General features: G+C 35.6%; 1 protein-coding gene across 4 annotated transcripts in view; it reads left to right on the forward strand.

Moving 5' to 3' along the window:
• PMS1 (PMS1 homolog 1, mismatch repair system component) overlaps positions 1-18,894 on the forward strand; it is a 90,556-nt gene that overhangs the window by 65,642 nt on the left and 6,020 nt on the right. For 3 of the 4 annotated variants that reach the window (XM_007965626.3, XM_007965628.3, XM_007965627.3), the window contains 4 exons: positions 680-823; positions 978-1,867; positions 10,484-10,966; positions 14,824-14,954. In XM_007965626.3, coding sequence (XP_007963817.3) covers positions 680-823; positions 978-1,867; positions 10,484-10,966; positions 14,824-14,954 — 1,648 coding nt within the window. The remainder of the gene's footprint in view (positions 1-679; positions 824-977; positions 1,868-10,483; positions 10,967-14,823; positions 14,955-18,894) is intronic. The other variant, XR_005241496.2, reaches the window with a different exon arrangement.

The following is an 18,894-nucleotide window of genomic DNA, read 5'->3' on the forward strand; positions in this document are numbered from 1 at the left end:
CCTCCCAAAGTGCTGGGATTATAAGCCAGAGCCACCACCCCAGAGTTTTGATTTGAACCCTAAGCCTTCAGAACTTACATGACATTATGATTTTTAATTATTAAGCCAGTTTCATTCCATGTTTGTACTTGTTATGAAGGTTTGTGCTTCATTTAGGTTCAAGGCCTCCAAAGGAGTATTACTACTTAGATAATGCTTTTCACTTTTTTTGGTTTGTTTGTTTGTTTTTTTGAGATGCAGCCTTGTTCTTTTGCCCATGCTGGAGTGCAGTAGCATGATCTCGGCTCACTGCAACCTCTATCTCTCAGGTTCAAGCGGATTCTCCTGCCTCATCCTCCCAAGTATCTGGGATTACAGGTTCCTGCCACTATGCCCTGCTAATTTTTCTACTTTTTAGTAGAGATGGGGTTTCACCACGTTGACCAGGCTGGTCTTGAACTCCTGACCTCAAGTGATCCCCCTGCCTTGGCTTCCTAAAGTGCTGGGATCACAGGCATGAGCCACTGTGCCCAACCATGATAATGCTTTTCCTAATAAGCAGTTGCATCTACTCAATTTCTCAGTTGAATTTTCTTGTTTTTATTGTACTTTAAGTTTGGTGATATTTTCTTTATTTACATATTATTTTTTCTTTTTTTTTTATTACATTTATTACATTTTTTATTTGCTACATTTCTAGTTAATCCGACATCATTACAATCTGAAATGCCTAAAGGAATCTACTCGTTTGTATCCTATTTTCTTTCTGAAAATCGACGTTCCTACAGCTGATGTTGATGTAAATTTAACACCAGATAAAAGTCAAGTATTATTACAAAATAAGGTAACTCTTTTCAGATAATTTTTTGTTACGCTATTTATAAACATATTCCTGTTTTCATATTAAAAAGATTTGTTTATATTTTTCTTTTTTATTATTTAAAATCTTGTCTATTTTTTCATAATTTCCCCTAACATTTGTTAATTTGTGTTTTTAGGAATCTGTTTTAATTGCTCTTGAAAATCTGATGACGACTTGTTATGGACCATTACCTAGTACAAATTCTTATGAAAATAATGAAACAGATGTTTCCGCAGCTGACATTGTTCGTAGTAAAACAGCAGAAACAGATGTGCTTTTTAATAAAATGGAATCATCTGGAAAGAATTATTCAAATGTTGATACTTCAGTCATTCCGTTCCAAAATGATACGCATAATGATGAATCTGGAAAAAACACTGATGATTGTTTAAATCACCAGATAAGTGCTGGTGACTTTGGTTATGGTCATTGTAGTAGTGAAATTTCTAACACTGATAAAAACACTAAGAATGCATTTCAAGATATTTCAATGAGTAATTTATCATGGGAGAACACTCAGACGGAATATAGTAAAACTTGTTTTGTAGGTTCCGTTAAGCATACCCAGTCAGAAAATGACAATAAAGACCATATAGCTGAGAGTGAGGAAAATGAGGAAGAAGCAGGTCTTGAAAACTCTTTGGAAATTTCTGGAGATGAGTGGAGCAGGGGAAATATACTTAAAAATTCAGTGGGAGAGAATATTGAACCTGTGAAAATTTTAGTGCCTGAGAAAAGTTTACCATGTAAAGTAAGTAATAATAATCATCCAAGCCCTGAACAAACGAATCTTAATGAAGATCCATGTAACAAAAAATCAAATGTAATAGATAATAAATCTGGAAAAGTTACAGCTTATGATTTACTTAGCAATCGAGTAATCAAGAAACCCATGTCAGCAAGTGCTCTTTTTGTTCAAGATCATCGTGCTCAGTTTCTCATAGAAAATCCTAAGACTAGTTTAGAGGATGCAACACTACAAATTGAAGAACTGTGGAAGACATTGAGTGAAGACGAAAAACTGAAGTAAGTTTCCAGAGTTTGCATGTGACCTGAATGTTCAGCTATTTCCATTCTATATGACTCACTGTTCAAAAAGAATTTTTTTCACTTCTTATTTATGAAAAAGCAGATCGGAAAATACCTTTGGCTTGGATAAAGTACCTTTTTTGGTAACACTTTTTGTTCTGCTAATTTAGGTTTTTTGTTGGGGCGGGGCTTGTTTTATTTTGTTTTTTGTTTGTTTGTTTTAGTATAAGCCTTAACTGTTTTCTGATTTACTAAGTTTTTTGCTAAAGGTTTTCCATTCATCTTCTCAATTTCAAACCACCATTATGTTCTTTTGTTTTGTTTTGTTTTGTTTTGTTTTATGTTTAATGACTTTTCTGTTGTAGAACTTTTTTAAAAGCTTTTGCATTGGAACAGTTATAACTGGTGTTTTTAATATCTTAACTAATCCCTTTCTTAAATTGGTCTCCAAAATACGTAGCACAACACAAAAAATTTTGTATTATTGGCGATTCAATTTAGTGTTGTTCATTCATACTGTTTCTATTCAGTATAACTTAAGGCTTGCTTCTAAGATGTATTATGTATTATAACTTACAAACTATAGTGGGTATTTTTATTATGTAAATAGGTGATTTGATCTGTCTTTGATTAAAATAGTACTTGCCATGTTTAAATTAGATTCTCTGAATAAATGTTCCAAAATAATATGATGAATGTTTTTAATTGACTAGGACACTTAATATAAACACAAAATATTACGTTCTGGTGATCTAACCCAGCAGAAAATGAGAGTAAAATTATACCTCCAATCATATACAGGTATCTAAGTATCTCAATATTATATCAAATGTGTGGGAAAATTTTTAAAGGTAATCCATCATCTGGAGTTTATTTTTAGTGATAAACTCCCTAGATACTTAACGAATTTTTTTTCATTCTTTCCTTAGCTTATTCAGCCTTATAAAAACAGTATCAATTTAAAATGATAAAGACCACTGTTAATACCAAAATGAAAAGCCCCCATAAAGCTTTTCTCTTCGGCCTTTTTTTTGGTCACCTTTTTTTTTTTTTTAAGTGGGAATGGTTATTGTATTTTATTATTTTGGAAATATCCACAAAAGGAGACATTTTGATTTATAAAGCCATTACCCCATTTCACCACCCATCATCTCATGGTCAGTCGTGTTAGTCCTGTTTCATCCATACTTCCATTTACTTTCTTTCCCTTTCTTTATTATTCTGAAGCAAATCATAGGCATATCATCTCAGTATGTATCTCTAAGAGATAAAGATACTCATATTTTAAACATAACCATAATAAAATTGTCATAACTTTTTAAAGGTATAGATTCCTTAATATAGCAAATACTCAGTGTTCAAATTTATAATTGTTTCATAAATGTCAGATTTTTAAAGATTTGTTTTGAATCATGATGCAAATAAGGTTCACACAATTGTGATTGTCTTTAGTTTTACCTAAATGACACAACTATGCAGTTTAAAGGTGAGGGGACTTAACTTTTAAATACAGTAAGTCCACAAAAGTTGAATTGCATTGCCCGGGGAAATGAACTGAGAATTGTCTGAGAATAGAAAAAAATCATAGTTGTTTCAAGTTCTTATGGAAATAGGGACAGTGTACAAGCTTATGATGGAAACTTATCTTGCTGACTGTTCGTTTGCAGCCTCACAACAGCAGGTATCATTCCAGTTGCCTTTTAGGGAATGTCTGCATTGTTTCTCTTTGCGGGTCCCAAGGTGTCAGGTTCCTAGGATTATGATTAATAGGCCTCATCTAAAAATCCATTTACCATCAATTACCAGAATATTCCAGGTAATATTCTGGAATCAAGCTTACTTTCTCTCACATTGCCATAAAGTAGACAAAAGAGGCATTGATGGTCAAGACCTCTGAAGCTTCACGTGGGTTCTAACCACAGTTCTTTGTTAGCTTTTTATTAAAAAGTGTGGACAGTCTCTCATGGATTGTTTTCAGGATTAAATAATATATTGTGTGTTATGATACAGGATAATTACTAACACATAGTAAATGATTGCTCACAATGTCAGTATGATCAGTTTTTAATCTATGAAAGGGAATTTTTCTGTTGAGAAGAACATTTTTCATTTGCTGAGTCAAGATTAAATTGAATTTGGAGACCAGAAATAGAAACTAATGAAGAAAATATAGGTATCTTGGGATCAGAGTTCTATTGTATGTCACAGAGTGCTGTGTTAGAACCTTTCAGAGCCAGGGTTCTGGGACCATGATCAGTTGAGTCTAGTATCATGATTAGTGAGAAGGTAGAGCAAAAATGGTAGAATACCCAAGAATCATACTAGCTACCACTTTTCTCCCTGTCTTTATCTTGGCATTCTTTCCATGATACTAAATTCTCTAACATATATTAAGGGATATGAGAGTAGACTCCTCTTCTGTAGACCTTCAGTCCATTCTTTTATTCCTTCTTTTTTCCTTCCTTTTTTCCTTTTCCTTTCTTCTCTCTGTCCCTCCTTTCCCTTCCCTTCTTTCAACTAGGAAATATTAAGGGTTTTCTGTGTATAAGGCCTGATGTACTCTAGATAGTCACAAATAAAACATACTTTCCCAGCTCATAAATGGTGTAGGCTAGTAAGGAAGATTCAGTTAAACAAGAATGTGATGAGCTTTAAGACGTAAGTTTTAAATATAAGGAGTTAGGGAAAAACTTGGCAGTTGGACTTAATATTATCTGTGGGACAGGTAATACTTCCCTGCATAGAAATTAACCAGAAGGATTTTAGGGAATTGTGTAGATTGGAGGAACAGTATATGAGAAGGCCCAGGAGCTAGAAGGAACATGGTGTTATTAAGGAGATAAGATTCTATGACAGGAACAGAATATGAGGGAGTATGTGTAAAGAAAGTTGGGGGAAAGTGGGGCTGGACAGTGGAAGATTCTCAAAGCTATAACAAAGAGTTTGAATAAGGAGTAGGATCAGGATTGTTCAGTTATTAAAATTCCACTTTGGGAGGCCAAGACGGGTGGATCCCGAGTCAGAAGATGGAGACCATCCTGGCTAACATGGTGAAACCCGTCTCTACTAATAAATACAAAAAATCTAGCCGGGCGAGGTGGCGGGCACCTGTAGTCCCAGGTACTCGGGAGGCTGAGGCAGGAGAATGGCGTAAACCTGGGAGGGGGAGCTTGCAGTGAGCCGAGATCTGGCCACTGCACTCCAGCCTGGGTGACAGAGTGAGACTGTCTCAAAAAAAAAAAACAAAAAACAAATTCTGATGAGAGCTTGGGACATATTTTGGAGTCGGGGTTACTTCCATTGTTTTAGTTCTTCCTTTCTGAAGTTTTTGTTTGTTTGTTTTTTTCCTTCCTCACCTTTCTTCTAGTGGATTAAAATCCAGATTTGGGCAATGTGCCGTACCACTGGGGTCTCAGTTGACGTTAGCTTGAGCTTTTCATTTGCAGTATTTATGAATATATTGCTATTTAAACTAAGAAAAATATTGCAATTAGGGGATTATGAAAATGATAAATTTTATAACTAAATGCAGTGTTTAGTCACGAGAACATTATTTGAATTGACTTCTGGTCAAATCAGGATTAATATTTTCCATTCAAGTTACTAAATCCCTTCTTGACATTAAGTACAATGGCAACAGCTGCTTTTACTTAACATTTACTTAATATTCCTTTGGACATAACTTTTTATATTTCCCAAAGATGAGTACCATATGTGAAAATTTGCACATTATAATTAATTACAAATGGTGACCTTTGTTTTCAACTCATTTTACCACCACACAGGAAAAATCTTTAATTTGAATGTCTAAGAGCTAAAAATACTATTTCTAGGAACTGTTGAAAGTAAACTATTGAAAATCATGTGTTTTATATAGCTATTCCAGAACCTCAGATTCTAAGTAGAAAATAACATTAAAATTGTGAATAGGGCATGGTAAGTAACCAAAGGAGCCATTTTTTAATGTAGTTTACAATGTAACAAGGTCTTTTTTAAATAATCTTATTCAGATAACATTTCTTCATTCAGCAGACAGGTACCGAGCACAAATTACATGCCATGCTGTGATCTCCTGTCTTTTAAATCTCACTTTTAACAGCACTGTTCTCTCAATAATATTTTTATTTCTTCACATTCCATATTTTTCCTTGAGATTATTATATATATAATAAAATTCAGTTAGTGTTTTAAGAGCATGAGACTAGAGATAACCTTAATTCTCTAGTCCCAAGTTTAAAACATGCTTAAAAAATAATCTTTTAGCAAAGTTACTTAATTTCCAACCATTACTCACCCCTTCATTGTGAGATTTTTTGTTTCTTGGTAGAAAATAATGACAGCAAAACATTTATCACCATTTACTCTGTGCTAAGTAGTATTCTAAGTACTTGGCACACTTTAACTCATTTTATTTCTCACAACAAAACTGAGTAGATGTAGATTATCCATATGTTACAGTTGAGCATAATGAGACACAGAAAGATTAAATAATTTTCATAGATTTACAGAACTACTAAGTGGCAGAACCAAGCCAGGCTGTCTTCAGAGTCTGTGTGCTTAAATCACCACACTTTGCTGAACAAATAGCAGTAGTTTCCAATTCTGGGTATGTACTGGAATCACCTGTGGAGCTCTGTAAAAACAGAGCTGCCCAATCTCAACCTAGGCCTAGAGAATTAGAAGCTCTGAGGGTGGGATCCAGGTATCACTTTTTAAGAAAAGGGGTGACATAACCGCTGTGCTAGGCCTTTGGCCCCGGAAGTTTCATTTTTCTCATATTGTTGACAAAAAGATCTCTTAACTTTCTACCCAGTGTAATTTTTTTTTTAATTCTTGAGTTCTTAGAATCTATCCAGTATAATTTTCAAACATCCATTATCTTGTACCTTTGAAATTGAGTTAAATTAGATGGTTTGGGTGTGTTTAGTTTATCCAAATGTATCTTTTCATTGATGACTAAAATGAGAATAAAAATATTAACAATTAGCTAATCACATACTTTCTGTTTTGTGGTTATTGTAGTGACTATAATTTCACTAGCAGTTACTAAATGAAATATTATATACATAAATTTTATTTTGTGTTATTCGGGAATTGTTTATTCTATGTTGATGTTAAAGCAGATTTATAAGGAACTCTTCAGATCTGGAATTAATCCATTTCTTTATTCATCCTCCCTTAGAAATTCTGATTGCTTGTGACTCAACACTTTCCTAAATTTTTTTTTTTTACCTGGGTGAAATTTACCTAATGTGAATTGCAGAGATGTTAACGGTGTAATTTGATGTATTTTCATACATGTCTACACACACAGAAACATCACCCCAGACAAAATAGAGAACATCTCCATCATCCCAGAATGGTTCCTCATGCCACCTCTCAGCCAGTGTAGTTCTTCTTCTTTTTTTTTTTTTTTTTAAATCAAAGAGTAATATTCAGTTGTATAAATATACCAAAATATGTTTATTCAGTCTCCAGTTGATGGACATTTGGGTTGTTTCCAGTTTGGGGCTATTATAAGTGAAATTGTGTTGTTTACTTTCCAAATATTTGGGGCTTTTCCAGATATTTTATTTCTAATTTAAGTGTTTCATGGATAGAGAAAATGCTAAGTTAGATTTCAGTCTTTTGAAAAGTAATGAGAATTAAGGCCCAGTGTATGTTCTATCTCAACAAATGTTCCATGTTCACTTAAAAAGAATCAGGATTCTCCAGTTGCTAGATGGTAGTGTTCTAAAATGTCAGTTAAGTATTAAGTAGTTGGTAATATTGCTAAAATCTTCTGTAGCTTTGAGGATTTTTTTTTTTTTTTTTTTTTTTGAGGAGGAGGAGGGTCTCTAGTTCTGTCAGTTACTGAGGGAGGAGTATATACTGTTGCCTGCCACTCTGGCTTCTTACGCTTACTATTTGCATGGTGTATCTTTTTTTTCAGTCTTTTGGACTATCCCCATTTTTATATTTAAAATGTAACGCTTGTAGACAAAGTTGAGTGTTACTTTTTAAATTCAGTTTGATAATCTGTGCCTTTGAATTGCAATATTTAGTCCATGTAATGTAATAATTGATATGGTTGGGTTTAGGTCTGTCATTTTCCTGTTTGTTTTCTGTTTGTCCTATCTCCATTTTGTTCTTTTGTTCCTCCTTTTTTGGGGGGGAGAGGAGCCCTTTAGGGTTAAAAGAATATATTTCAGTATCTAATTTTAATTTCTTTATTGAGTTTCCATTAGTTTTTGCTTTTGTGATTACATTATGCATCCTTACAATCTACTTGGAGTTAATAAAATGTAAAAACCCTGTAAGTATAATTTCACTTACATTTGGTGTCACTCTCCTTAATTGTGCACATATACTGGCAACTAATTCTCATCTTAATCTGAAAACATCTATTTCATCTTCATTTTTGAAGGACTTTTTTTTAATGATATAGCCGGATTCTGGGTTCTTTTGGCACTTAAAAGATTTCACTGTTGACCAGGCGCAATGGCTTATGCCTGTAATCCCAGCACTTTGGGAGGTGGAGGCAGGTGGATCACCTGAAGTCAGAAGTTTGAGACCAGCCTGGCCAACATGGTGAAACCCCCTCTCTACTAAAAACACAAAATTAGCTGGGGGTGATTGTGCACGCCTCTAATCCCAGCTACTCTGGAGGCTGAGGCAGGAGAATTGCTTAGAACCCGGGAGGCAGAGGTTGCAGTGAGCTGAAATCGTGCCCCTGCACTCTAGCCTGGAGGACAGAGGGAGACTCTGTCTCAAAAAAAAAAAAAAAAGATTTCACTGTCATCTGCCTCTGCATTGCTCTTTATGATATCCATTATTTTTGCTGTTTCCTCTTTGTACTGTTTTTTTCCTATTTTCCGGATTTTATCTTAATCTTTGGTTTTCAGCGGTTGAATGTAATATACCTACCTGTGAATTTCTTTGCATTTATTCTCTTGGGAGGTTTGCTGACCTTCTTGCATCTGTAAGTTGTATTTCTCCAAATTTGTTGATTATCAACCCTAATTTCTTCACATTTTATTTTCTTCCCCAGTTTTCCATTGTTTATCTGGGACTACCATGACATATATATTAGATTGTTTGTTTTGCCTTAGGTCACTGCAATGCTTTTCCAGTTGTCTTCACTTTTCTGTGAAAACAACACATTTTATGTCTTCAACTTTACTGACCCTTTGTTTTGCCATCTTTTTATCTGCTGTTAAGCCTACCCAGTGAATACTTAATTTCTGTTATTGTATTTTTTAGGTCTAGATTTTCCATTGTATTTTTTTGTATAATTTCCACTAATCTGTTGAGATTCCCCCTTCTATTCTCTCATGATAATCTTTTAATACCTTAAACATTTATTAAACCTGTTTTTAAGTGGTTTTTTTGGTAATGTTGACATCTGGGTCATCTTGAGGTTGGCTTCTACTGACCACTTTTTCTTTTGACCATGACGCACATTTTCTTGTTTTATTTGTTAGAGTGGTAACTTTTGATTGTATAGCAGGCATTGTGGGTGGTATGCTTAAAATTCTGTTATCCTCTTCTGAAAAGTGCTGATTTTTGTGCTACCAGGTATTTAAATTACTAACAGATCACCTTGAGCTTATGGAGGTTTTGTTTTATACTTTATTAGGGAGAAGCTGTTTCACTTTTGTTCTTGGTCCCAGGGCAACTTCCTTAGTTTAGGACATAGGTTTTTTTTATCCTAAGATGTGGCCCTCTTCCAGTTTTAAGGGAATTCAGATTCCAAACGTTGTTTCCCCTGCAATGGGCAGCAGCTGAAATCTCTGTTCAGCTCATTTAGCCTTCTAATGGTTGTTTTTCTTTGGGTTCCCACACATGGAATTTTCTGGGATTTTCTTTCTCAATTTTCAGTTGTTCTGGAAGCAGAGAGCTCTGTGTCCTGTGACTCAGGCTAATAAGAGTGCAACTTTCTGATTGAGTTCTGACCACCCTGGTCCCCCTTAATACTGAGGACTGCCCTCTGGTTAGAAGTCCTATAAATGTGGGACTCTGTCTCTTTTTTCACTCCCCAAGGAGTGAATCCATTCTAATTTCTTCCTGCTTTTGGCTGTTCTTCAGTGCCTACTTTAAATAATTGAGGGTTTTTTGTTTATTTGTGTACTTGTTTGTTGTTGTTTTCTTTTTTTCTTTTCGTTTTTTTTTTTGAGACAGTCTCGCTGTCGCCCAGGTTGGAGTGCAATGGCACAATCTCGGTTCATTGCAACTTCTGCCTCCTGGGTTCAAGCGATTCTCATGCCTCAGCCTTCCAAGTAGCTGGGACTACAGGTGCACACCAACATGCCTGGCTAACGTTTGTGTTTTTAGTAGAGACGACGTTTCGCCATTTTGGACAGGCTAGTCTTAAACTCCTGACGTCAGGTGTTCTGCCCGCCTCGGCCTCCCAAAGTGCTGGGATTATAGGCGTGAACCATCACTATGCCTGGCCAATAACTGATTTTTATATTTTGTTCAGTGTTTATCATAGTTATATTCAGGAGTTAGTCTAATACATGTTCCTTTGTCATTACTATACCTGGAATGTCAGTTCTTTAGTTTTATAAAATTCAGATGGTTTATATATTTCTGATTACGATCTCATTAATTCTATTTTATTTCTGTTCTTAGATATGAAGAGAAGGCTACTAAAGACTTGGAACGATACAACAGTCAAATGAAGAGAGCCATTGAACAGGAGTCACAAATATCATTAAAAGATGGCAGAAAAAAGATAAAACCCACCAGTGCATGGAATTTGGCCCAGAAGCACAAGTTGAAAACCTCATTATCTAATCAACCAAAACTTGATGAACTCCTTCAATCCCAAATTGAAAAAAGGAGTCAAAATATTAAAATGATACAGATCCCCTTTTCTATGAAAAACTTAAAAATAAATGTTGAGAAACAAAACAAAGTTGACTTAGAAGAAAAGGATGAACCTTGCTTGATCCACAATCTCAGGTTTCCTGATGCATGGCTAATGACATCCAAAACAGAGGTAATGTTATTAAATCCATATAGAGTAGAAGAAGCCCTGCTATTTAAAAGACTTCTTGAGAATCATAAACTTCCTGCAGAGCCACTGGAAAAGCCAATTATGTTAACAGAGAGGTATGATGATGCAATCTTTTTTAAATGTAAAAATATTTATTATAATAGTTCATACTACATTAGAAATTGAAGGTAGAAGGTTGAGAATGGTTCCTAGTGAGGATTAGTGGTATTTATTTATTTATTTTAATCTTTTAAAAATGTGATTTCTTGGCCAGGCATGGTGGCTCACGCCTGTAATCCCAGCACTTTGGGAGGCCGAGGTGGGTGGATCACGAGGTCAGGAGTTTGAGACCAGCCTGGCCAACATGGTGAAACCCTGTCTCTACTAAAAATACAATAATTAGCTGGGTATGGTGGCATGCACCTGTAGTCCCAGCTACTTGGGAGGCTGAGGCAGGAGAGTCACTTGAACCTGGGAGGTGGAGGTTGCAGTGAGCTGAGATGGTGCCATTGCACTCCAGCCTGGGTGACAGAGCAAGAGTCTGTCTCAAAAAAAAAAAAAATTTTTTTAATTAAAATAAATAAAAATTAAATATATATATATATTTTTGGTTTCTAATCTTTAATGGAATTGTTTATAAATCATATTAGAATACTCTGGATAGTTCACTTCTACATTTAATAAATATGAAGCTCATTTCTCTTGTACATTAGTGACTTTAGGGTAATTTTGAAGTTAGATTGCCATGACTTTATTCCATTATGTACTCATTGTTTTAACATTTTCAAACACTTAATAAAATAGAAGTATACAATGCATACCTTTATCAGTAATTATCCAAGACTTTGCCACATTTGCTTTACCTTTCTATACAGTATATAAACGTGCATTTTCTTTCCTTTGCCAAAGTAGTTTAGAACAATTCTCCTTCTACATCTTTCAATATATCTCTCTCAAAAAATGGCTGTTTTCTCACCTAATCACAATACCTTTTTTATACCTTCAATAATAATAATTCCTTGTAATTGTTCCTCATTATCTCAAAATACTTTTTTTTCCAGTTTTTTAAAAAATTTATATTTAATTTGTATCTAAACAAGATCCACATACTGCATTTGGTTATCTTGTTTATATATCTTAAAAATCACTCTATTATTGTAGATAACTGAGTCATTTGTTCAGTGGAATGTTCTGTTGTCTGTATTTGCTTTCTTATGGTGTTCAGCTTCTCTCCCCCATGTTTAATTGGGGGTTAGCTCAGGAGGGCTGAATAGATTTAGATTCTACTTTCTGATGAATCTACTTAATAGGTTTGTCTATGTGCTTCATATTTCATCACATCAAAAGGCACTATCACTAGGTTCAACTAATGACAGCCTGTCTTTCACTGGAAAGTTTCCCATCAACCTTCCAATGTAATGTAATTGATGATTTTTGCCTGAAATAATTTTATATTGGTTGTAATATAGGGTATTTCCTTTTCCTAGTTTATATGATTAAATTGCTTCCTTTAAACATAAATAACCTTGGATGACAAAGCCTGGGGAGACAAAAAAAATTTTAAGATTAAAAAATAAATAATGACTAACCTATTAACATTTCCCTTTGTTAACTTAATATTTCTTTTTCTGTCAGATACAGGTGGAACAGAATCATGACAAAAATAATAAAAACTTGAAGTTTAAAGAGATATAATTTGTTCCCTAGGACACATCATTAGATAACTGTTTCAGAACTTCTAAGAATAAAGCAGAAATCATTTATAAAATGTGTTGAAACTCTTGTTAAAGACACTGCCATCATTGGAGGAGAAAAAAACAGGGACAGAACACAGAAAAACATCTGTTAAGTCTGTCTGTTTAAATAAGGAAACAGCAACCACATTAACCGAAATCCAGTATCTTTCATAGTATTGTCTTGAGATTGGTTTAGGAAACTGTCAGAGGAACAATTAGAAAATAGTGCCTTAGGCTACATTCAAACAGTGTAAACACCTGACGGTGCTTTTATCTTCCCTAAAAAAGAACTAGGGTACATCTCAATTTTTCGACTTGACAGCTTTTCTGAATGGCATTTGTAAACTTCATTTAAATTTCAAAAATATTTTTGTGCTTTTTCAAATTCTAGGTTTTTAAAAATATTTTTCGGCCGGGCGCGGTGGCTCAAGCCTGTAATCCCAGCACTTTGGGAGGCCGAGACGGGCGGATCACGAGGTCAGAAGATCGAGACCATCCTGGCTAACACGGTGAAACCCCGTCTCTACTAAAACTACAAAAAAAAAAAAACTAGCCGGGCGAGGTGGCGGGTGCCTGTAGTCCCAGCTACTCGGGAGGCTGAGGCAGGAGAATGGCATGAACCCGGGAGGCGGAGCTTGCAGTGAGCTGAGATCCGGCCACTGCACTCCAGCCTGGGCGACAGAGCGAGACTCCGTCTCAAAAAAAAAAAAAAAAAAAAAAATTTTCTATGTGATGTTCTGTTCTTCAAAAAACAAATACATTAAAAACTATTATTTTGGGACCATATTGGCCTGAAAAAATAATCTTTCTTAATTGAGCATAAACAGGAATAAAGTTTAATTCAAAATAGTTTTTCTTCCTTCTTTTGGAATATGGCATCCCCATCACAGTTAATGATGTAAGTTTTTCAAAACTGAGTCATGGACCTATCCCACAGTGTAACAATGTGGACAGGGTAATTGTAGGTTGGGCTTAGTTTTCTTGCCAGAGTTCTAATGCTATTTGTGTAACTTACCTCTGAATGGAATAATTTAGGTATCTATAAAGTATAAAGTAAGGGCTTAATGATGGCTAATATTTATTGAACATTTACTATATGATAGGAACTTGGCAAAGTTTTTTCATGATCTTCACATCAACTTTATGAGGTAGATAATATCATCCACATTTTATAGCTGAGGAAACTGAAATGTAATAGTTAAATAACTTACCTAGGCTCACATAGACAGTAAATAAGCCATATGTCCAAGATTACAGTCTAGACAGTTTAACTGTGGAGTCTGCACCATTAATTGCTATACAGTATCATAATCATCATCACCACCACCATCCCTACTGTCTCTCAGATCGATTTTTAGGATATTGGTTAGATGAAGCAGAGTACATATGATATATAGCCAAAGCTCTCTTCTCTATTATATCAGCTGTCACAGCCATTGGGGTCTTCAACCATTCAGAGCTGATAAGCAAAGACATCAGTGTATTGGAACACAGAACAGTGCCTTGCATACCTAGGACAGTATCTGCCACAGGGTGGGCACTCAGATATTCTTTGAAGGAGTGGCAAAATGGTAACTATTCATATCAACCCCAACAGACACCTTTTTGCAATGACTAACACATCCCGACCAAGCCTAAAACCAATATGTGCAGTTGATTTGCACCCTAGATAACTTTTGGCTTCCTCAAATTTTTACACCACTCAGAATCATTTCATATACCACCTTTGGGAAACATGCCAGACCTGCAGTAGACTGAAGGAAGCTCTCCCAAACTCTAAATTGATTAATTTATTAGTTCCTAGAAGAAAGATACATGTTTATCTTTTTGTTACAGAAGAAACTTTGAATAGCAATTGAAAATTTGGCAAGGATGGACCACCTAACTTGACAGTGTATTACTGTCTGTTTTGAAGGAATAAAATGAAATTATTTATGAAGTTTTCATTTGTGTTATATTTAGAGAGAGCCATTTTTAGATTTTCACATTCAGTTTGTAACTTTCTAGAAGACAGACTGTCTTCTTTCTGTTCCTCCTTTCTGTATACTGTGTGTAGTAGGTATTTTATAAAATATTAACAGAAATGTAAAACAGTGGTTTCTCAAAGAGTTACTTATACCTTTGTATTTTGGTTAATGATGATAACACTTGTCAAAGGGCCCTAGGATTAACTTTTTCCCATAAACCCTCTTATTTTGTGTTTTTAATAAGTTAAAGGGCCATAATTTCTTTTTCAGTCTTTTTAATGGATCTCATTATTTAGACGTTTTATGTAAAATGACAGCAGATGACCAAAGATACAGTGGATCAACTTACCTGTCTGATCCTCGTCTTACAGCAAATGGTTTCAAGATAAAGTTGATACCAGGTATGATAGTGTGTTTTAATATTTTCTGACGTGGAAAAATTAGTCTTGTTCCAAGAGTTACATTTGGGTTTCATGATTTACAGATATGGTGGTATATTTTTGTCTCACCAGTGTCAGCTATGTTAAAATATTTATTTCAACACATCACCTCTGCCTGAAACAAGACAGTTTGGCATCTCTTTCAGTCCGATGCTTTGCATTTGCATTTTCATAACTAATCAGATAGTTTTATTGTAATTTTTGTCATCCTTTGACAAAATATTCGAACTGCCTGCTTTGTTTAATTATTAAAATACTCCTTTAGATAATGAAACAGAAACATGTAGGGCATTGGAATTGCCTAACAAAAATGGACATCTTTGCTTTTTAAAAACCATTTGCTTGTTTTGCCAGTTAAGACGTCGAACATCAGCAGTTGTGCTATCTGGAGAATGGATGATTCAGTTCCATGGCTTTGCTAAAAGACTGATAACCCTCTTTGCTCAGTATGGAAATTCATTGGGTGGATTTTAAAAAAAAAAAAAAAATTCCATCTGGCTAGAGGCTTCAGTTTTCCTGGCTGGCACTTTCTCTGTTCTTTTATAGTTTCCATACTCAACTGCCTTCTGCCCTACCTTCTGTTAATTTTTCTTCATCTGGTATCAAAGGGGTACAGTGGAACCATGAGGAAGGACTCCACTGTCTCCCTTCCTGCCTCCAAACTTGTCACACTTGAAGTATAGAAAAACAGAATTCACCCAAAACAGCATTTGAAGATTTTTAAAGGAATGCTTTACTGAGATATGAAAATAAGTAAAAACAATGTACAAAAGCATGGAGCTGGGTATATACAGAAAATACTTTGGTGTCCCAAACATAAACTAATTTTACTTGATTTTTGTGATTTTTAAGGCTACCTAACCTAAGCTGCTTACCTCCTACCTCAATTCTATTAGTCCAAATCCCAGCACTGCCATTTAAAAAGAATGTGTTTTGGGGAAAGTCACCTGGCCTAACTGTGTCTTCATTGATAACAACTAATAATTATTATGTAGAAAGGAAAACTGTCCTTTCTTACCTCCCACTCAATTCCAAGAGCATGTTTTTTTGTTTGTTTGTTTGTTTTTGAGCTACCCAGTAAGTTTATATCAGATGGAAAAATTGAGGCACAGAAGTTAAGTTTGCCCAAGGGGACACAGTTATTGGTAAAACCAGAATTTGAACCTAGGCAATCTGCCTTTAAAACCTAGCTCTTAACTCATTTATCATATTGCCTTCCTGTCAAAATTTAGATATTTACTCCATGAAGTATTTGTGAGCATTATCCAAGGTAACAAATCAGTGAGTATGGTACATGGCAATGGGAGATGCTCACATATTCTCTTTTCTTACCATCCTTCAGCCCCCTTTTGCAGGCTTGCAGTCATCTCTTTTAGTCTTCCTAGAAATCTTTCTTCCTCAGGGTCCCTGGCATCTTAAAATTTATGTGAAGTGAATTTACTTGAAGCAAGGGATGGGTGAGGGTGTATGTGTTTTATTCTCAACTTAATGTTTTTCTAATTAACTATGTGGTGTTGGTGGCAGGTACCGGTTTTTTCATGAAAGATATTAAACAGGCCGGGCGCGGTGGCTCGTGCCTGTAATCCTAGCACTTTGGAAGGCCGAGGCAGGTGGATCACCTGAGGTCAGGGGTTCAAGACCAGCCTGGCCAACATGGCGAAACCCTATCTCTACTACAAAATACAAATATTAGTCGGGCATGATGGCGGGTGCCTATGATCCCAGCTACTTGGGAGGTTGAGGCGGGAGAATCGCTTGAACCGAGGAGGCAGAGGTTGCAGTGAGCCAAGATCGCGCCACTGCTCTCCCCACTGCGCAACAGAGTGAGACTCCATCTAAAAAAAAAAGAAAGATGTTAAACAGCAGGTTGTTGTTGTTTTAAGGATAACTGTCCTTTCTTACCTCCCACTCAATTCCAAGAGCATGTTTTTTTTTTTTTTTTTGAGTTACCCAGTAAGTTTATATCTGACAGATGCTTTCAGCTCTTAGCTTGTAGGTAGTATTTTTAAAATCTAATTGAATACCTAGTACTTTCCATAGCATCAAAGATGCAGAAATGATTAAGTCACCTGCAAATTGACTTGATTTGATCGGAATTAACTTTACTTAGATTATCATAAGCATTATTTCCCTTGTCAATATCAGAGCAAGTTAAAGATATTTACGTTTTCTTTCATTGTTTTTTCATTTTTTAAAATTAGGTTGTATTTTCTTAACAGTTCTGTCTTGTTGAGAGTATTGCTGCATTTTACTAACTTTGAATCAACAGTTTGCCAGTAGTCACAGTACATCTTTGGATAAGGATAAAAGCATTTGAAAGAGAAGGAATACATCTGGCTTTGAGAGACAAGATTCTCAATGTGACTCTAAGAACTTTGCATGCTAATGGGAATAGCTTTCTGTCCTGCATCAATAAGAATACCGTATTTTAGGCCGGGCGCGGTGGCTCAAGCCTGTAATCCCAGCACTTTGGGAGGCCGAGACGGGCGAATCACGAGGTCAGGAGATCGAGACCATCCTGGCTAACATGGTAAAACCCGTCTCTACTAAGAAATACAAAAAACTAGCCAGGCGAGGTGGCGGGCGCCTGTAGTCCCAGCTACTCGGGAGGCTGAGGCAGGAGAATGGCGTAAACCTGGGAGGCGGAGCTTGCAGTGAGCTGAGTTCTGGCCACTGCACTCCAGCGTGGACGACAGAGCCAGACTCCGTCTCAAAAAAAAAAAAAAAGAATTCCATATTTTAGGAAGTGAAAACTTGTCAAACCACTTACTCATTTGATGTATTTTCCCTGAAAATTGGTAAGCATTTCACAGTATTTTATGGAAAATTTTCAAGGGTTATTGTTACATAGTTCCAATGTCTCTAACTTTTCCATATCTGAATTTTACAAACCCAGAAGTTAAAATATTGCTCAATTTCCTTATTTTGTTGCCAAGTACCTTTTACCCATTTCCACTAGGAATTCCGTGAAATGTGTATAATTTTCCAGGGCAAATGTAATTAGTCTTAGACTTTTCATTCTAATCATACTGTAAAAGATTTAAAACTACCAATAGTGAAAAAAAATCACTTAGACTGATATTTTTGGCAATTTTCATATCTATATAAATAGTTAAAAGAGATGTGAACTAGAATATTCTGCTACTACTTTTTGCCTACCACACACAGTTTTGAGTTTCATTTACATTTCCCCTGTTGCCCAAACTCATTTCATTTCCACTGTTAGTCTGTGTTTCTATAAAGGAATACCTGAGACTGTATAAGACTCAGGTAGACCTGAGACTAAAAGAAATGACCACAAGCCTTCTTTATAAAGAAGTTTATTTGGCTCATAGTTCTGCAAGCTGTACATGAAGCATAGTGCCAGCATCTGCTTTCTTTTTACATATAAGTTCCAAGTTTAAGTCATTTCTTTGCTCCCATATCTGATGATAGCCATGCCACTTCTTGAACGATTTGCTGCTTAGAAACGTCTTTCGCTAGATAGCGAAATGAAAAAGTGATGACCTGGGTTATCACTCTTAAATTCAAACTTCCACAGATCCTAAGGGCAAAGATGTCCAATCTTTTGGCTTCCTTGGGACACACTGGAAGAACTGTCTTGGGCCACACATAAAATATACTAACACTAACAATAACTCATGAACTTTAAAAAAAAATTGCAAAAATGTCTCCATGTTTTAAGAAAATTTACAGATTTGTGTTGGGACGGATTCAAAGCTGTTCTGGGTCACATGTGGCCCACAGACCACAGGTTAGACAAGCTTGCCCTAGGACATGGACACAGTGCTGCCAGAATCCTTGCGGGGACATAAAAAGGGTGACCTTTACTCCAGTTTTCAATAAATTCCTCAATATCATCTGAGACTTTGTCAGCCTTTCACTGTCCATATTTCTATCA

Source organism: Chlorocebus sabaeus, chromosome 10 (assembly GCF_047675955.1).
Source record: "Chlorocebus sabaeus isolate Y175 chromosome 10, mChlSab1.0.hap1, whole genome shotgun sequence".
In the NCBI taxonomy this organism is placed as follows: domain Eukaryota; kingdom Metazoa; phylum Chordata; class Mammalia; order Primates; family Cercopithecidae; genus Chlorocebus; species Chlorocebus sabaeus.